This window comes from Sphaerodactylus townsendi, linkage group LG10 (genome assembly GCF_021028975.2).
Source record: "Sphaerodactylus townsendi isolate TG3544 linkage group LG10, MPM_Stown_v2.3, whole genome shotgun sequence".
Taxonomy (NCBI): Eukaryota; Metazoa; Chordata; class Lepidosauria; order Squamata; family Sphaerodactylidae; genus Sphaerodactylus; species Sphaerodactylus townsendi.
The window spans coordinates 45,892,033-45,913,550 of NC_059434.1; the positions used below are offsets into that span (position 1 = coordinate 45,892,033).

At 38.3% G+C, this 21,518-nt stretch overlaps 1 protein-coding gene across 4 annotated transcripts in view; it reads left to right on the forward strand.

The window, feature by feature from the left end:
• The window catches only part of FBXW7 (F-box and WD repeat domain containing 7), a 135,021-nt gene that overhangs the window by 58,915 nt on the left and 54,588 nt on the right, over window positions 1-21,518 (forward strand). The window contains exon 3 of one of the 4 annotated variants that reach the window (XM_048509085.1): window positions 16,097-16,978. The exons of 2 other annotated variants lie outside the window; for them this stretch is intronic. In XM_048509085.1, the coding sequence (XP_048365042.1) occupies window positions 16,097-16,135 (39 nt within the window). In that variant the 3' untranslated portion in view covers window positions 16,136-16,978. Of the gene's footprint in view, window positions 1-3,706; window positions 3,896-16,096; window positions 16,979-21,518 lie in introns of those variants that run through there. One more of the 4 variants, XM_048509086.1, reaches the window with a different exon arrangement.

Below are 21,518 nucleotides of genomic sequence, written 5' to 3' on the forward strand. Positions count from 1 at the left end.
TGTGTTTCATAGCTTACAGCAATGCTTTTGACTGTGTGGATTATGAAAAGCTATTGCTGGTTTTAAAGGAAATGAACGACAGCATCTGATTGTTTTGATGCACAACGTATATTCTGGACAAGCGGCCACTGTTAGGACAGAATATAAAAAAAGAATAGTTTTCAATTGTTGAATATTTTCTATTCCTTGGCTCCCTCATCAACCAAAAGGGAGACTGCAACCAAGAAATCAGGAGGAGATTGATAATAGGAAGGGCAGCAATGAAGGAACTAGAAAGTTTCTTAACATTAAGGATGTGTCATGGACAACCAAAGTCAAATTAATTCACGCCATAGCATTCCCTGTTAATAGTAATACGGTGTGAAAGAAGTTCAATGAAAAAAGTTGACAGAAAGAAAGTAGATTCATTTGAAATATGGAGGAAAAGAGAGTTATGAATACCATGGACTGCCACCCCCCACCCACCCCCCATGCCTGAACTGTCCCTGGAAGGTAAAATGACTAAATGAGGTTATCTTATTTTGGTCATGAGTAACGGAAAAAGACAATAATGCTAGGAAAAGTTGAAGGCACAGGAAAAGAGGAAGACCAACATGAGATGGATTGATTCTGTAAAGGAACTCATGGCCCTCAGTTTGTAAGACATGAGCAAGGCCTGTGAGGTGCAGGAGATCCTTCACTCGGGGGTCATTGAGCCAACTTATAGCTCTTGGTGAAGTGCAGAAGTGGTGAAGGCTGATGCAAGCATCAGGTTTTGCATTGATTACACAGAAGTAAATAAAATTGCCCAGTTCGATTCATACCCTGTGCTTCTAGTTGTCCTCCTCATTGAGCAACTGGGGACAGCCTGTCATGTCTTGGTTCTGAATTTGACGAAGGGATACTGGCAGGTTACCAACAAAGAAAAGAATACCTTTGACCACCACCACCCTGGCTTTTTTCAGTTCAAGTGTGTGCCTTTTGGGCTTCACAGCACTACTGCCACCATCCAGAGGCTGGTGGACTGGATATTTTTTGGCCCAGTGTCATAGCTTCACTCTTCTTTATATTGACGGTGTCACAATAATTGACTTTTACTGAGCCTCCCAAATACAACACCTAGGGATGGTTTGCAAGAGCTGGTGACTGCTAACCTAAAAGGCAACCCTGAGAAGAGTAAGATAGGATTTTGGGGAGCTGAAATACCTCAGATATCTGGTCAGGTGAGGCCTATTTAGCCCTTACTTGAAAAGGTGGCCCATTAGAGCATAGCTCCTGGACAAACAAAATTAATGGAGGAGGCATGGGGTCTGGTGGGATAGTATAGCTGATTTATTCCGCATTTTGGTACCCATGGGAATTTTCTCTCTCTGCCTCATACTGCTTAACTTACTAGTTTTAAGCAGATAACTCAAATATATATTGGACCACATCTATTAGACCACATCTGAATGGCTATGAAAATAAACTACAAGGACTTAAAATGTTGCAACTGAAAGAGTGATAAGTCTACTGTATTAAAAGGTAATGCTTCAATTTGATCCGTATTTTGGAGCAAACGGAAAATTACAAGATTTCTAGCTTAAATAGCGTGGGGGATAAGAGTGAGACCTGCGTAACTACATAGGCCAACAGTCATAGGTAGAGCAGGAACCTCCCAACACTACCTTCTGAGACTGACCCCTCCATACAACTTGAATTACCCGAACACCGTGCCCTTTAGTCCTATGCGCACAAAAGATTGTACCAAAAATAAAACTTCGTTGGTCCTAAAGGTGCCACTTTTTTCTGCCGCTTCAGACCAGCATGGTGACCCACCTGGATCAGTCCAGAACTGAATTTGTGAAGACTAAATGTAGAAGTGGTTTGACAGCTGATGCCAGCCTGAGACAACTATAGAGATAAACTTAATCAGGAGATTAATCATGTTATAGCCTATAAGGATTGGGCTGACATTTCTAGAATGTTTTTGACTGCAAGATGATGCAGCTGGGCCTGTGCTGCATATCTGAAATTCTTTCTGAAATGTTAACGGAGGATTAAAGATCCTGGTCTTCCAGGTATGAAATATATTCACCAAGTGTCCTGTAAATCATCTCTGCATTATTCTTGACATGCATGCATGTATACATTTGAGCACTACCCAATCCCTTTTGCATGCAGAGTCCACAATGTGAAAGAATTCCTTCTAGTAAAGACTGTAGCTTCTTCTTTCCCCTTGCCATGGTTGCTTTGTACTACTTTGCTGGGTAAAACCCAGACCTAGCACATCACATGACATCCTCAAAGGAGGGAGAGGGTTGCATTGCAGTGCTATTTTGTGAGAAGCTCCTCTGCATTCTTCTTCTCACAGTTGAAAAGAGAGAAAAAGTCCCAGATGTATCACAGAGCAACCCTGACCTGGATAGCCCAATCTCATCAGACTTCTGAAGTTAAGCAGGACTGGCCCTGGTTAATAATTAGATGGGAAGCCAGCAAGGAAGCCCAGGTTTGCTGAGCAGGAAGTAGTCAATGGCAAGGCATCTCTGAATTTCTCTTGCGTGGAAATGTGCATGTAAGTGAACTACAGCATGACAGAAAAAAAGGGCAATGCTAATCATGCATAATAAGCATGTATCTCTTTTTCAGAACAGATATAATGATACTGGTCTTTATTAATGTCTGCGACCCACTAGTGAGTCATGGCATATAAAATATCCAATTGGTATCCGAGTGAAAGGAGACAACAAAATGCAACCCCATGCTTTTTACTATTGTACCCACACTTCTGTGGCAGCTGTTTGTAAATGGACATGAGCATATGAGTACTTGAGTCTTATTTACTCAAGTAATAACAGGAAAAACCTTGTAGTCACTGGAATACGAATACTTTTCCTGTTGTGATAAAGCCAGGGATTAAACAGGAACTTTTTACTAACCTACCTAAGTAACCCAGCTCCAGTGGTTGTGTGCTTTAAATTTCAAAGTTTAACAAAACAGCAGCATTGCTTTCTACCACAGCTAATTTAAGAATAAGCTTCTCTTCATTGTGTCATAGAAATTGTTCTTCAAAATGTGCTGTAAAATGACTGTCCCTAAGACAAGAAGGCTACCTTACTATCCTGCAGCCTTTCAAGCAGGGACTGTCATGACAGTTTGGTAAATGAACAGTAAGTATGACCAAGACACTTCCAAGAGTAATGCAGTAGTTTATTAAAAATAATATATAAAATAAATATAGGAAAATTAATTCCTTCATAGTTTTGGTAATTAAAAGTGTACTTAACTCTGTTTAAATAACTACTCATGCTCTAGGGTTTGTTTGCAACAAATATGATGGAGATATTAGACCAATAATTAGCGTCTCTTTTTTTAAAAAAAATCCAGACAAAATCAGTTCACTCCAATACAAAATTGGTATGTGATTAAACTTTGGCTGACTTATCTCTAACCAATAGCTTAAAAAAGAAAAAACCACCATGTCACCCATTTCTACAGTGTATGTGTTAGTGATATGCATGGGTGGGTCAATAGCTATTTGATTGGCAGGGACAGTCTGCCTGCATAGTCGTTTATAATTCTGGTCTATACTAGGATAGCTTGCACTTCTCTAAGCAGCAGACAGGTCAAGACGCTTGGTAGGAGAGACTGAGAAGATTGAAAGACAAAGATAAATCAGGCCTTGGGAAGCTGAATCCTTCTTTTAAAATCTTCAAGATACTCATTTTTGTTAAGCTTTTTATTAATTCTATTTCATTACAACTAATTCTGGATCAAGTAAAGCTATACAATGTCAAAACCAGAGAAAGCTTCCATGAATCATGGCTTGGTTCCTGTTGATCTTCAAAATATGAAGGAACCTTTGCCCCATCAAACTGTGATGAAGATATTTAGTATCAGTATCATAGCCCAAAGCCTCCCTTTCTGCCGTAGGCGGGTGAGTATGAATATTTTGTCCCTGTACACATTAAGACCTACTTTTGCAGTACCCTAGTTTAGTAATGGCATCTTTGGTCAACAAAGCAACATACATTTAGTGTATATCTAGGATTTTCTTGTGGAATTTGTATAATTTCAAAATGTAAAAATTTACAAACATACATATTATTTAAAATATTTAATTCTTGCTTATGTAGTAGATTTGTTGGGATACATCAAAGATCCTTTTCTAGTCTTGACAGAGTTGAGCTTGAAGGTAGATGTTGGGCTAAAAGATTATTGTGGGCAAACTACAGTGCTTTGCTGTTTGGAAAACTCATATGAATTTTAAATTTAATATTTTATGTTGTAAGAATTAAAAATGTCTGAGAATATTAAATACAACTTGATGGTGTATTTATTGTAAAAACTCTGGCCTTTGGAATCAGTACAATAGAATATGACAGTAACTTTCAGATTGATATTTTATCTCTGGAATCCCCTGTTAACTATGGTTGAATTCATGTATAGGATTCATGCAGAGTCCCGTAGGAAGTTTACAACAAGAAATTATAATCAATTCGGACTTAATATATTTTGGTTTTGTGACTATGAAAAAGAGAGAGAGAGGTTCCCCTTCCCCCTCCCCCCAATATGTATATGCCCTCTGGATCAAATAGGCTTGAGTCATTTGGGTATTTAAATGCGGTGCTATAGTTTGCTTTAAAATAGAAACTGTTGACCTCAAGCAAGCTTTATAGCTTGTGTAATTTCTGCTGATCTGCAGTAGAATTATATTTTTCTTGATTAAGGAATGTGTTAGACAATACGTAATTTAGAAACAAAGTGTAAAGTACTGGAAGTAACTGACTTTTTAAAAAATCCTCCTAATTCAAACCTTAACTAGATTAATACTTTCTCCTTGTTTGAACTTAATTATGTAGCAGACAAAAATGCAACGTATACAGTAATCATTACCTTTAAAAATACTTCTGTTATGAGATCCAACAGTTCTTTTCTTATGCATCTCCATTATTAGTTGTATTCAGTCTTATATTACTATACATGGTCATAGAACATCAGTTTGTCATTTGTGTGTGTGTGTGTGTGTGTGTGTGTGTTACTCTTATCAAGATAAAAACAGAAGCTCCTCCTAGCAAGTGTTTATTAAAGAGTACTAGGTTTTTTGCAATAATTATGTGATAAGGATACATTTAACATGAAAACTTTCGGACACAAAATTGAAATTTGTAATTTTGTGACTTACCTGGAACTCAGAATCCAATTCTCAAGCCGTAGAATGTTTATTAAAGAAATCTTTATTACTATACAACAAAAATTGCATTAATTTTAGTTAATGTCAATATACACATGAAATTACACGCCTGATTTTCTCAAAAACAAAGTTTATTTCTGCTTTTTCACTGTCTGAATTTAATTATATTAGTTTTTCTTGGGTGTGAACATTCACTTTAAATTAGGGGTGGCCAACCTAAGGTGCTCCAGATGTTCATGGACTACAATTGACCATGCTGTCAGGGGCTGATGGGAATTGTAGTCCATGAACATCTGGAGCACAGGTTGGCCACCCTTGCTTTAAATGTTCATGTTTAAATGTTCATGTTCAGTGGGTTTGGAAAGTATAACATTCCCCTCAGATTACTGGCAACTTAAAATGTCTTTAATGTTCAGCTATCTGAACCTGCTGGCCTTTATTTTAAGCATGTAATGAAGATTGTGTGTGCTGATCCAGTATTTCTTTGGACTATAGTAGCTTGTATGTATATAATGTTTAGCATCTAACCCATCTCACGTAACACTAGAGACCCATTCCTTACATTTTGCTATTCGTTTTTACAACATATGCTCCTTGTAATATATCACGTTAATTCTCTCCTCTGTCTGCACAACTGTATCCGTTTCCCAGAAGAGTAAAAGCTGCATTGTTTTAAAAAAGATCAACTTCTTTGAAAGCCTGAGAGTGAAATAATATGGCACCTTCGCTAGTTCTTTGTACTTAATCCTGTCCCACATCTTATTCCTCCTGAAGACTGACTGTGCCCCTTGAAATTAAGACTTGCAGTGGAGAAGCATGGCATTACCCTTCCACTACAAATAGGTTTGTTCATACACAAGGAGTTTCTATTCATAGGAGGCAAGTATGGGCGTATGACCTTGGAGAAGGATGCCAATGAATTCTGTGACAATTCAGGTTCGATTTAGAGATTCAAGTTTCTTTAGTGGCCTCTCTGCAGTTTGGATAGAAGTGGGTGTTCAACTTAAACATGACGCTCCATGAATGACTGGGCAGTTCACACACTGTCAGTCTGTCCTACCTTAAAAGGTTTGCAATAGTAAAAATATAGGAGAAGAAAAACATGTGTGCCAGTTTGAACTGTTCAGAGGAAAGTCTGGATAGAAATGGCACAAAAAAGATGAACAAGAATGCACAGAATCAGTCTAGAACAGTTAACACTACTTTTTTCTATTCTATACTTGACAATGAAGTCAATGGGTAGAACCCATAAGAACATGAGAACCCAGCGATTCTGTGCGGCTAAGTGTGAATACAATGGAATTATTAGATTTGATTCAGTTTCTTAATATATCCCTAGTAAAAATCTTAAACATTATATAGCATCAATTTGAGCCATGCTGAGGTGTAAAGTTCAGTTCTGAAGCAGAATGATTTATGGCTTGAATTGAAATACAAATAACAATAAAAAAAAGCCTAGTAACTTTATTAAATCTAAAATCTCTTATTGATATCATTGCTCTTGTTGTTCTAGATCAGGGGTCTGCAACCTGCGGCTCTCCAGATGTTCATGGACTACAAATCCCATCAGCCCTTGCCAGCATGGCCAATAAAAAAGTAACGTTGAAACCAATTGGCCATGCTGACAGGGGCCGATGGGATTTGTAGTTCATGAACATCTGGAGAGCTGCAGGTTGCAGACCCCTATTTTAGACCTAGGTGTTTCTTCTGATTCATGTTTCGTATGATAAATGTTATAATAATCAGGCATGTATAGTAGACAAAAATAATCTGTATTGAGTGGCCTGGAAAATCTTTGACTATCTTTATGCTTGCTTCATGAACTCTTGACTGATTTCAGAGACACATGTCAGAATAGAAGGAATTTTTAAAGCTTATGAAAAGTTTTGAAAGCTGTTTTGTACTGCAGTACAGAAAACTGCTATTTAAAGGGGGGGGGGGATCAAGTTTTTCTGACCACCTTGGTAAACTCTTAGACTTGACCACATGGTACTGGTATCAAAGATTAGAACCTAGAAATTGATGAACAATTAAGAGTTTATTGTCATACTATCAAGGTTACTTTTTTATGTTCAACTAGTTGGTTTTGTGCAACTGGTGGGTTTTCACATTAATCTTTCCAGTCACCACATACTTCACTTTGGTAGAACTGATTATTTGAGTATGCTATTTGGTCTTTTCTGTGGCATTGCCTTGTTGATATCTGTATAAGTGAAATCTCTAAATTAATGAAATAAATTCCTTATCCAGAAATTTTTGAACCAACTAATTCCCCAAGCATCCAATATCATGTCAGTAAAGTCTAGAAATAATCTCATGTTGCTTTGGCAATAACGTCTTCTGAGTGCCATTCCAGTAATCTTCATCCCAACTGTCCTCTAGCTGGTGGAAGATCTTTAAGATGATTTTGAAAGCAAAAAGCACAGATTGTGTTGAGGCAGGAGAGGTCCTGTCATACTTTACATGTTAGTAGTCTTACAAAAAATCTTGCTGCAAAAGGACACAGATCAGGCAACTGTCAGTTTGGATTTGAGATGAAGTTGGTTTCCCTATAAGGAGAATCAGAGCAGATGATGTATTATTTTACGTTCTGAATATTAGATTGATTTACCTACATGCTTATATCTTACTTGTCTCTCCAATGGACAGCCAAAGAGGCTTTCACCACTGTTATTGCTTCTTTCATTTTAGCCTTGCAACAAATCTTTGAGGTAGGATCAACTGACAAAGGGTGACTGGGTCAAAATTTCTCAACAAACTGACGATAACCACTATAACATGTTGGGCTTATAATGTTAGTGCTTCAGTATTGTTTCAGAGAATCTGCATTTCTTATTGTTCTGAGACTACAAATAGCGAACTTTCCCCAAAGGCAAGCTGCTATTAATATCACTTCCATACTCGTCTCCCCCACCCTTATGCCAACAGCTGACAAGAATGCAAGCAATCTTGACTGTGTGATTTATTATGACTGCATTCCAGCCACATTTTTCTCATTGCATGTTGTTCTTAGCAGCATATTTTCAGAGGTTCCCCCTGTCCCCAAGATGTAGATGTATATTAATTTTAGGAAAGTACCTTGTTACTTGTAGAGAGGTGGGCTTCTTCCACCTGCGGACTGTGATTTACCAGTATTCCTGTATCAATTCATTTGATTTCAGATCTCAGCCCAATCAATCTTAATGTTACCTGTTCAAACCTGCAACCCCATTTGCAAATGTGTTTCCCTTTCCCAGAATGACTTCTTTGGATTTAAATAAAAGGAAAAAATTGAATTCTAAAATAAAAATAAAGACCCAGCAAAGTATAGTGGTTAAACTGTCAGACTGAGATCCAGGAAAACCAGGTTTGAATCCTGACTCACTCCATAGAATCTTTCTGGATGACCTTGGGTCGGTCACACACTTTCAGTCTCGATCCTGGCAAGTATTTGGGTAGGGTAGGTGTGCAAGCCACTTCTGAATGCATCTTGCCTTGAAAACCCCATGGGATCACTATGTCAGCTTGACTTGATGGCAAAAAGTATTATTATCAAAATCCATACCTTTTATTCCTTGAAAGTTCAGTCTTCCCTCCTTGGTGTGGTGCCAGTATAAGTAAACAATTAATTGACATGCATACGTTTAGTGTATCTACAGAAAAGATTTTTAGATTTCTTTAGATCTTTAAAAATAATTTTCAAGAACAGAAAGTCTTCACCTAACCACAGTTTCTCTCCTTAGCAGATGACTTTTGGTGCTAATAGAACATTCTTGCACGTTCTCTTCAGCTGTTAAATTAAGTTTGTATTTGTCAGAATTTGTAATTTATAATACACATTGATACATAAATGATGGAAAAACACAGTATAATATGAACAAAACAAGAAGGGGGTCCCATGCCATGAAGGCAACTGATAACTGTCTTGTGAAAGCTGTGATTTCACAAATCAGTTATTGGTTGCATCATCATCATCATCATCATCATCATCATCATCATCATCATCATCATCATCATCATCATCATCATCATCATCATCATCATCATCTCATCATCATCATCATCATCATCATCATCATCATCATCATCATCATCATCATCATCATCAATTCGATTAAATAAACCACTCTCCCCCAAAGGGCTCAGAGCGGTGTACAGACAATAAATACCAAAATACATAAATCAGTAAAAACAGTTGCAGTGATACAACCCACCCACAATTTGGTGTATGGCATCCAGTTCTAACCCTGGGAGGGGACTGGCAGACAACCGAAGAGAAACAGATGGTACATGGCCATCAGGAAGGGGCGGCAGGTCAGCGGCCAGCCCCTCCAAAAGCCCTGTGGAACAGCTCAGGTTTGCAGGCCCTGTGGAGCTCCCCAACAGCTAGAGAAAGAGCGTTCCACCAGGCAGGGGCCAGGGCCGTAAAAGTTCTGGCTCTGGTGGAGGCTAGCCACATCATAAAGGGGCAGGGGACCACCAACAAGTTCACCTCCACTGAACAGGACTCCTTGTTTCTTGTTTTGTTCAGAATTGTAATTTAGACAGTTCTTGTTTACACTATTTAAGTTGGTGCAAAGCTTTCATCAGTATTGTTTCTCTTCATCTGTATATAACTGGTGCCAACTACTGTCAAGTTGTGTTTTAATGGAAGCAAGCAATTTATTCCAAATTTTGATAATCTTCTAGCCTTTGTTTATTTAGCCTCCAAAACCACAGTTGTACATTCACAATTTCATCTTATCTGTGCACCAAATTAAATCAGACTTTCAAATAAAGAGTTTGCAGAAGCCAAAAAAAGTGCTGAAAAGACTGTAGATTCGAAATGTAAATTAGATTACTTAAATTTATGAAACTCTGATGCAGAGATCTTTTGCAGTGATAAAGTTATCTTGTGGTATTGATTCCTACTTTCTTTTTTGTGAATGGAATTAAAATCTACTTTGTTTCTTAAAAATATAATATGACACATTGTATGGTTTAATTGTGCGTGTGTGTGTAGTGTCAAATTATAGCTTTTCAAAAAAAATCAAGCTTTATTTTATTTCTTTATTCAGAAAAAAGGAAATTTATTTTTTGTTGTGCCTGTGGCAGTGAGTCGTAGTGACTCTGAATGAGCTTAGTGTTCAGCTGCTCAGGGAACCGAAGGAAGGTCAAGTCCCTAGGACCGAGACTTAACAATCGCAGTAGAGCTGATTGAGTACTGGGCAGAAGTCCAGATCAGAGTCCAAATATTTGCTTGCAGGCAGTCACCATACTGGGTCACCATTCTCCACTTCTCCCAATGGAGGAAACCTCCTCTTCTTCTGTATCCCAGATGAAGAGGTCTGTCTGACAAAAATCCATGAAACTGCCAGGTGACAAGAAGACTCAGTGGGCAGACAAGTATCACATCTAGGGAAGAAGGAAAGACACTTCAAAGGCTGATAGATCCAATTGTAAATAATAATTGTAAATAATAGCTATCAGAACAGCCTTGGAATTGTTTCTACCATGCCTTTAGATTCGTCCCAAATCCCCACCTGACCAGGTTAGGGAATGAGTCCACAGTCTGCTGCTGGAATTGTCAATGGGGTGACAGAGTGCCAGTTTTCAAATAACTTCTTCAAATCAGCTTTTATATAAATCCTTCATTTTTTGTTCTACTCCTGACAGTCTCTGGAGGGGCAAAGAAAGGATGTTTATCCCACTGGCAAAAACAGTATTTTTAGATTGCTAGGGAATATAACCATTTTGCTAATGTGACTGTGCTCACCCCTACTTCTTGTTTTATGTATTTTGTTAGAGTTCTTTTTAACTCCTGCCCTCATTGGATCTATATTTATTGAATGTGTTTTCTCCATCATTTCTACTTTTGTACTCAAAATAAAATTGCTTGCTTTTACTTGGAGTTGTTGCTTCATTCTCCTTTTTGTTATTACTGAGCCTTCAGTGTATGGCTCACAGACCCTTCAGCATTGTGACCTTAAAAAAGAAAGGAAAAAGTTAGTTCTATCTCTGGTCCCTTGTTTCGTTGAACTATCTCAACAGGTAAGATTCCAAGCTTCCTGAGTGAGCCAAAAGGTATATCTATAGAATCTATTTCTGATCATCCCCTGGCTGGTGGCAGTGCAGATATGATCTCCCTTGGCTTTTGTTGAGTCTAACCCTGTACCCCAATCACAGGAGTTCCTCTTGAGTTTCTTTCTCTGAGAAGTGTGAATCCTAGTGAGGTGGGGAATATCCTAATGCAGTACAGATGAGAATGGAAGCAAGTCATCTATATATGTGCAGATAACTTACAGGTATTCAGGATGATCAAAAAGTGGCAATGATGGGATTATTGGTGGTGAGCTAAAAACATCAGGATGTTGGGAAACTATGGAACATGGAGCCCTGAAGCAGAGGCTTGGATGAAAGGGATCAATTTCTTAACTGGCCTAAAACAGGGATTTGAATAAAAGCTTAGGTGGTGAATGCAGAAAAAGTCAGAGGAGAGAAGATTGGAGGAAGAAGAGGGACATGCAGGTAGCCTTGAGGAAACTTCATAGCTCTTAAAATTGGAATTATATTGGTGGATTTGTGGGAGTGGATCACTGTGAGATGCAGGGTGGATAAAATAGTCAAGATGAAGGGTGGATAAAATAGTCAAGATGCAGGGTGGATAAAAGGTGTAGAATAAGCAGACAATGATATGAAAAGCAGAAACCTAGAAAACCGTGTATGGTAGAGAAAGGGAGCTGGATAGAGGATGAACTGAAGACCCAATAGAACTGGGACAAAGCTTCACATTGGCCCTAAGGACTGAAAGAGCTATGTACCCCAAGAAGGAAGTTTGCTTGGGGAGAAGGGCTGGAAATTGAAAAGGGAACAAAAAGCTAAAGGGCCATAATGTGCATAATGAACGGGAAAGACCCTAACTGTCAAATTGTGTGGTTTGTACGATCACCTTAGCATGGGGATATGGCAGCTGCAATAGGGTACTGGTGGCCTATTGCAATGGGGTACTGGTGGCCAATTCACTGGAAGGTGAATTTTTCACATTTATATGATATATACTGTCAGATTGTCTGGATACAGATTTCTAAATTTGATTTGTGCTAGGGGACATGAAAACCAAGTGCAAGAAAGAATAGGTTATGGTAAACATACTGTTATGAAGTGTCTAAAGTTGATGAAATTTTGTTATTTTTACTGCTCAATTTTACGGAGAGTCAAACGGGTTGATGGAGGTGGTGCGGCACTATGCTGACATGTTTGTCCCCTTCACTAGAGTTAGGGACTCTGTCAGCAGGCAAAGGCCCTGGGTGCCCCTCAGATCTGCAACGGTGAAACCAGGAAGTGGGTGGCACTGCAGAGGAGTGCTGGTGTCCAATTGGATGCTGCCGTGGGTGGGCAGCCAAGGCATTTCTCAGGAGTACAGCTGACTTTTTGGGTGATGTAACTTGGTTAAGCCCCATGGAGGACTTCCAGGTAACCGGAATTTTCTTTTAGTTGCCACCCTACGACACCTCGGGCTTTAGATTGAGCAGCCTGTGTTCTTTCTAAAATCCCTGTTATAATACAGGCTTCAGTATGCAGGCAAATGTTTTCAATACTTTGATATAGTGATACTCAGCATAATTCTATATTAAAAGTTGAATAAGCTTCAAGGCTTGATGTTGGTATTCATGACTCCTTTAGTTTAACAACAGATATTAAGTGGATGAGTACATGAAGTTAATTCTACCCAAGGATAGGATTTGGAGTGCATAAAAGTTGGGGGTTGGGGGGATATTTTGAAGTTGAGAAAAAGATACATACTAAATACAACTGAGAGGAAGTTCTTGAAAATATGTATCTTGTCAGAAAATAAGACTTCAAAGGGAAGAGAATATAAATACATCAAAGAAGAAAAATGTTTTGTGGAACAAATGGCCTCAGAAATAAGCATGAGAAGAAAATACCATAATCAGTAAAAGTTGCCAACAAGATGATCCAACTGCTCATTGACTATGAATCTTTTGTAGTATGCTCTGAAAACTTGTGGCATGTAATGCCATTTTTCTTTAATGTATTTATACTGAGTGTGGAACAATAAGTATGTGTTAATGAAGAGAGACTCAGTGCTATGCCATCTTTGAAGAATAAAAATGTTAAATATTGGGTGTGGCACAATAAAGTATGCAGTGGTGGGGAACACAAAGACAAAAGTTCTATTAAAGTGATTATGATGAACCCTTCAGCTATGAGCTACATGCAGTTGTTTTTCAAGTAGCTCCATGCAATAGGCATCGTTAACTTAGAAGAGTTCATAGCAGTCACTCATTGGCTCTGGGTTTTTTTATATTTGTACGAGAATAGGGAATTAAATTCAGATTTAAGATCGTGATTTAATAACTGTGTTCACACAGTAATATCGGAAACCTTTTTTGGAAATGTGTTTTTCTGATTACCATATATACTCATGTATAAGTTGACCCGCATATAAGTCGAGGCACCTAATTTTACCGCAAAAAACTGGGAAAACTTATTGACTTGCGTATAAGTCGAGAGTGGAAAATGCAGCAGCTACTGGTAAATTTCAAAAATAAAAATCGATACCAATAAAATTACATTAATTGAGGCATCAGTAGGTTAAATGTTTTTAAATATTTATTTCAAAGAAAAACAGTAAACTAGCTCTGCAAGTGGAAAAGAGGGTCAACAAAAACAATATGGTCTCAACAATAACTTTAAAAGTACAAAACCTTTAGCTCAATCAGCAACCAAGCTAAAACACAAGAGTTAAAATCCTTCAAAACTGGATTTTTGGTCAGGGAGGAATGTTTACCAATATTTCAGGTCAGGGAGGAATGTTTACCAATATTTCAGAGTATCTTTAAGAGCCCCTCCTGATGATACTAGCTAGGTTTGGTGAAGTTTGGTTCAGAGGGTCCAAAGTTATGGACCCTCAAAATACAGTCTCATCTATTATTAGCTTCCATTGGAAACAATGGGGGATGGGAGCACCCACTTTGGGGATCCATAACTTTGGACCCCCTGAACCAAACTTGGGTGGTATCATCAGGAAAGTCTCTTGAAAAATCCCTGAAATTTTGGTGCCGCTAGCCTAAAAACTGTGCCCCCTGGCGGCCGACAAAGTAAAAACCCTAAAATATTTTTTTAAAATACACCTCACTCACGTATAAGTCGAGGGGGGCTTTTTCAGCACAAAAAATGTGCTGAAAAAGTCGACATATATGTGAGTTTTTTCCTATTCAAAATTCATACTGTCTTCTTAATTCACTATACAACTAGATAAATATGTATTTAGTGAAAAAATATTTTTCAAGCCACAGCAGCTTTTGTAGTGAATTCAGCATTCACTGAGAGACTGATTTTTGTCCGCAACTTTTCCTCCAGAGATGTGGCAGTCGATTAAAAATCTTTCAGTTCACAGCATTTTACTGTAAAGCTGCTTATCTTTTAAAACTGAAATCAGGCTAGTTCTCCCCACCTTCATGTGTTGAAGAGGGAGTGAAGGAGCCAATACCTTTACTCACAACTGTTGAATTTAACATGGAAGAACCACTAGTTAAACAACTCTGTTATTGAAATTACATGAAAATCTAATTTTGACAAACATTCTTCAGTAGAAAATGTCACAAACATTTGTTAGTCTTGAATACTGAATCTGGTATAGCATGTAAACCTTTTGAGATGTTATTGGCTGACTGGGGGGGGGGGGATACTCATTCTGCTTATCTGGAGTTAGTTGAAATTTCTTTAGTGCAATAAGGTGTTCTAGGGTAGTTAAATATATTTCCATGACAAAAATAAATCCTTTATTGTATGAAATTTAAAAAGAATATTTCAAGACACAAGAATCATCAGCAACAGTCTAGTCTGACCAGTTGGAGTTGGAAAGAGGGTATTTTAGAACTACTGAAAAAATTAACTCGTGGTCAATAATGCCCTCATTTGGTTGTAAGTTTTCATTGATGTATGACTTAAAATCAGTGTCAGTCCCCTGTTCAGACAATAAAACACTTGTAGGTTTTCAAGGATTTTACTGAAGACATATGAGAGACAGAAGAAGACAGTTCTGGCGAAAAGCACTTGATAATATGGATAGCATAATCCCCACCCGCACATGGGAACAGAGAGAGTCAGAAGTGTCCAGCTTGGAGGCCCCTCCCAGCCGCAGAACTCCAAGGCCAGAACCAGTGATAGCAATGCACCTTCAAAAGCGAAAGCACTCCCAGATAATTCCGCACTCCTTACAGGAGCATCCTGACAATCAGCATCTTTGAGTCTTCGGGGATTGGGTGGTATACCTCAGTCAGTCAGTCAGTCAGTCAGTCAGTCAGTCAGTCAGTCAGTCAGTGTCCTATCTCACAACACCCAAAATACATTGATAAAATGTTTACTGTTGATATTTTAAGGAATGTCTTAAAATATGTTATGCATACGATCAACAAATACAACTTGAATTATTCATTTGTGGTCTTTGGTTGCTTGAGAGAGCACAACTTCCATTTCCTATTGCTCACCAGCGTCTGTCCAGGCTAGTATTTGGATGGGAGTCCACCAAGGAATATCAGGGTTGCTATGGAGAGTAAGGCAGTGGCAAGATACCTTTGTTAGTTTCTTGCTTTGAAAACTGTATTAGGTTGCCCCACAGATGCAGGTGAAACATTAAGAACAAGATCTACCAGACCATGGCCACACAGCCTGAAAAACCCACAACAACCAGTTGAATCTGGCCGTGAGAATCTTCAACAATACATTAAAAAGAATGTTTGGGAATCGGCAAAGCAGCTGCTTTTAGTAAAGCTTAAAGTTGAAGAACGTAAGAACATTTAGAGCAGCCTAAATTTCTAATGTGTTATGTTTTGTACGAATTCATACTGCTAATTAACTTGTGTCTATCCTATGAGAAGTTCTCTGTAACCTGGAAACTTTTGTATTCTTGTTCCACTGGAAGTTGATGCCCTGTCTTGTTAATCTTTGCTTTATTCATAGTCACCAAAGTTTGGGAAGTCTTACTACCTTTCAAACTGACTTCACTTCCGTCTAAGGAGCTGCCCTGTTTATCAGTGTTCTGATGCTGACCACTTCACCTTATGTGATATCACAGCAGTGACTGCATTGTTGGACCCCATTGCTGCTAATAAACTGCATTGCTACTAATAAACAGTTTTTAGATTTATTTATGTTGGTATGTGCAACTCGTTATGTATTTTACTCTACTGCAGAGAGTTCTTTGTATGCAGCATTACCAGCCAGTGTTTCATTCAGGTATTAGCAAGACTTTCAGCTGTTCTCTGGGAACCATATGTAGAAGAATAGTATCCAGAGGTGCATACTTTGCTAAACCATTGTTTCAATTTTTCTTTTTTACATGAATAAAACCCTAGAACTCTTAATTAGTATCTGCATATGCTGGGAATATGTCTGATGGTTGACTCTTTCATGAGCTGCTTTCCCATCACTGAACATGCAGGGGCACTGTAGTATTGCTTTTAAGTTCCCAGTATTTTCAGCTTAACATTCATTTTGAAAGTTTGGTATTGCTTTACAGATACTGCAGAAATTTGATGCATTATAATAAAAATGAATTTTATCACATTTAAAAGTGCGTATTCTTTATAAATTAATTATTTTTATTGTTTTTGAAGTACTGTGTGTGTAGCATTGGGAATTATTCTTTCTGTCCAGATGTTTTGAATTAATATTAATTTCTGTCTCATTTTGTCTCCTGCTGAAGTAAATTGGTTTGGTGAAAGAGGATGAACATCCCAATAACTCATTTCTACTATGAGTTGCCCTGTTATATATTTCATAATATTTGGAATGAAGAATTCTGATAATGAACAATACTGCTATGTATATGGAATTATTATTAAATATCAGAACTCAAATAAATTCTCTAATTTGTTGCATGTCATTTTTATTTTGAGAATTATTTGAAGTAGAACACTCTGTAATGAATTAACAGTATGCTTTATTCAGTTGCTGTTAGATAGGTCTGCAGTTCCTGTGCTGAACACTTCAAAATATGTTTTTAAAAGCTGAACAAAATGTAACGTAAAAAAGAAACAAAGCACAAATTGATTAATAACATCAAATCTGAACAAATAACTAATTCCAGTGTATCTGCAAATAAAGTTTTGAAAATCTAGTCTGAAATGTCTTGATACCTGATGACAAAATTAATGTGATACTTCAGGTCGAACATTTGCTGTATAAAGAGCTTTTTAAGTGCCAGGATGTCATGGAAAGTTACCACAAAAGACTATCATTGCTGATCATACCAATGGGAGTGGCATAAATTTAGATAAGAGAAAAATTGTTTCTATGTCTTTTCCTCCTCATGGACCCCTGTAGCTCATGGAAAGGTTTGTTAATTAACAGTAAACTTTCATGAACAACTTTATGTCTTTGGAAATGGACTGAACTTGCAGATAATCAGACTAGCACTTGGCATATCACTAGTACAGGAGGAATAAGCTGTAGAAAGTGTAAAGAATTGGTTCATGTGGTTTTAAATAAAGTACTGTAGAATGTCAGCTTTTCATTAGATGCTTGTACCCTTTCTTGAGTCTGTCTGTCTTCATTTTCTCCCTATCTGCACTGGCCCTTTTCTTTTTGCAGTCTTCCCCCACCTCTGTTCAATGGCTAATCTGCAAAGTTCATGCTGCAACTGCTTCTTTGAGTGGGACCGTTGTTCTGCCCATTTCGTACCAGCTTTGTTACTGTGCAGTATTTTTCAGCTGTTTGTGCTCATTATCATACAGCTGGTATTTAGAGGAGGGATAGAGGCAGGCAGAAGCTGCACTGTCTGCAAGCATGAAAAGTTCTTTTGCAAATAGGGTGCTGGCAGATGGGGCGTGTGTTTTGAACGGATTTTGCTGATAACAGGCTGCCTTAAAAATCATTCTGAGAAAGTCTAAGGGCAGCCCTATGAATTCAGAGCTTGAGAGATATTCAGCTTTTAGAAACCCTTTTAAGAATATTAATTAGCCCAGCACATGAAAGTGACAAATGGCCTGTTTGCAAAACTGTGAGAGACTCCTCCTGCCTCTACTCTACTTTAATGGCTTTCCTCTTGAAACATCTACTTAATTTTCCTCTTCATCACACCATGATAAAATGTTAAGTTTATGGGGAGGCCATAGCTTATTGGTTGAATACCCATTCTGTTTTACAAAATTTTAGGTTTGAGCCCAAGCATTTGTGTTTAAAGTACTTCAGTAGCACACCCTGGTGAATACTGGGCTCAGTGGTTAACAGTCTGATTTGATACCTACCTGTGTACATGTTGTGTCCTTGTTTCCAGTTAAATATTGCTTTTACCTTAATACAATTAAAAAGTTACAGGATTTTTTGGGAAAAGTTTATTTTTTTTAAAAAGCTACAGAATTAACTACTGTAGGCACATATACATCTTCTTACCATAAGGTATTGGATTACTTACAACAGTTTCATCAATCTTTTTTGAAGGGGTGGGATGGGGGACGTCAGTGTCGTTTATGTCTATTTCTAAATTTCTTATTTGATATTTATCTCAATTTTCTTCCCATTGGGGAACCCCAGGTGATTACAACATCATTTTCCTCATTTCCATATTATCCTCACAGCATCAACCTTATGACCAAGGTTAGGCTAAGAGAGAGTGACTGACCCAAAGTTATATAGTGATCTTCCATTAACAGAGTGGCGATTCAGACCTGGATCTCCTGGTTCTAGTCCAGCCATTCTCAACCAGGGTTCCCTGGTACCCTGGGGTGCCGTGAGCATGTCCCAGGGGTACCACGGCAACACTACCGCCCCCTCCCTCATTTTTGTGGTGTCTCCCACCGGCGCCAGCAAGGACATGGAGCTGGCCCATGGGGCAGGGCCTGCCACAAGGTCAGCAGCCACCACCACCCCCAGTGCTACCCTTCACCCTGGGAGGGGAAGGTGGGGTGTGTGGCAAGCAGGGGCAATGGGAGGGGAAGGTGGAGGGTGGCAGCAGGGGTACTGTGAGATATGAAGAGTGAGGTCAAGGGTACCCTGACCCCGAAAAGGTTGGGAAACACTGAGTCCTCTGTTTTTTTGACTCTATGGGCACATGGAGAAATCTGACATGGCATAGTGGGCACAGCAGCAAATTGGCTATCACAAAATGGCAGCCACAGGAGGCATAGCCAGCTATAAAATGATTGCTTCCTTAACTTCAGTATCACAATATAGATCTTTGTGTTATAGTGACTGCTGCTACCAAAGCAACATTTTTTTAAAAATTTGCATAGCCAGTCAAATTTCTAGTAGTCAGTCAGAAGCCTTGCTGTACAAAATCCCTACCTGGCCCCACCCGCTTTCTAAAAAACTTGACAGGTGCCAGAGAAGATATTGGTGGCTACCATGGGACCCACAGTAACTATGTTAGGGACCCCTGTTCTAGTCTGACCCCCTCCCCCCAAAGCTTCTAAACCACATTGACTCTCTTGGTGATTCAAAAGTGTCAGGCATTTTAAAAAAAATCAAATTAATATTGCCAACAGATATATTTGCATTAATATTTTATTGCAAGTAATCTTTTTTACTTTCAATCTTTATTGAATTTAAGCAGGCATTTTAATTGAAAGATTATTTTTGATGCAGATTAATTTTATCAGACAGGTAACAAAGTTTTTCTTCCTTATCCGTGAAACTTCTATGCATGCATCCTTTTTGTACATTTCTGTCAAGCACACATTCATGGGGAATGGTTGCTGTATTTCTTTGTATACTAATGAGAACATAGCGTCGAGTTAGCATTTACTTACTGGAAAAGCAGTTCTTGCTGTATAGGAGATTTGCATTTTAGTTGAGAGATGCTTTCTACCTAATATTGGTAGGTTATTTGCAAACAAAAAATGGTGAAGTGCATACAGTGTGTGCAATATACTGTGATAATATACTTTGGGATAAAGGAATAAATTTAATTTGATGTTTGGGTGGGTGTCTTTGATTTATAGTTAGAGTAATTCCTAAATAAGTTACAGAGTATCCTTTCCAGATGTTTTACTGCTTTTTAAAAAACGCCTATTTATTCATCCATCCATCAAGGATTGCTTCCAATATTTTTATTTCGAACTCTTTCTCAAGAGGTGTGTAGCAAAACAGCTGGAAATAATTAGAAATTTCCATCTTTATAATGTTTGAATAGTCAAGGACTACTGTGAAGTTCATTTACAAAGCTGCTTAGTATCTTTTCTGCATGTCAGATGACTATAACTTTTTCAACCTAAAGATGACAGGAGATTGGTGAATTCATCCACCATTTCCTGGACCATTTTGGTTCTAAAATGCTCTGCTTGGGCCCTAGTGCCTGGGGAATAGAACTCGGTAGGCACTAGAACCCACTAGGTCCAGGAAATGGTGGATGATTTCACAAATCTGCCATATTTTTGTGGAAAAAGGTGCTTTGTATTTTCATTCCAACCTTACAAAGATCCTGATCTTCATTCATTTCTGGCTGCTTTCCTACACACCAATCTGAATTCAGAGAAGTAAAACTTTAGAAGCTCTACATTTTCATATTTAAACAAACAAAAAACTAGGCAGAACCTTTTTGTGGAAGCAGCAGCAATTGGGGGAAATGCATATAACTTCATTATCCCTCCAGTCTTTTATTGAATGAGTCTAACTAGTCTTTTCAACATCTCCCATTCTGGGCGACTGTGTATGGACTATTGTTGTGTGGGGAAAAGTTTAAGCTCTGAAATCCCTCTGACACAATGCCAGTATTCAGGATTTCACAAACCCAGTCATGGAAAATATGGTTCGCATTCTCCTTTTCTGGTTCTTCCACTCTTCTTTTATGAACCAGGAATTAGAACCAGGAAACCTTCAAAGTAACCACAGGTATTCATAACATCTGAGTTGGAAATAGGTTTTTTTTCTAGTTTTCTTGCCTACAAACAACAGTTTTTCATCCAAATCATGCAAGCTGGTTGGACAGGACAAGTAATTCCCCGTAATTTTCCAAGTACATCCTTCAGCCTAAGGACATTCTGACTTCTTGTTATCATTACTAAACAAACTAAGTTTTATTCTATTCTATTTAGCTCTTTCTATTTAGTTATTTTATGTGCTGCCCTTCCCCTCACAAGTTCAGGGCAGCTTCCAACATTTTATATAAAACAATAAAATCAATTTAAAACAATGTTTAAGACATCATATAAACCCTTTCAACTGATTGTGGCAATTCATTTAAATTACAATCCTGAACTCACTGAAGGTGAAAGAAGTTGGAAGGTGAAAAGAAGGAGAGGCTGAGATGGAAATAACCATAGCTGCCTCTGCTGTAATTGACATTGAACTCCTAAGTGCCATGGGGGTGGGGGGCGTGATTCAGTGCTGAGAGGAAACTACACATTACAGACTGGGCTGGAACTGTTTGTCAGCTTTCACTTCC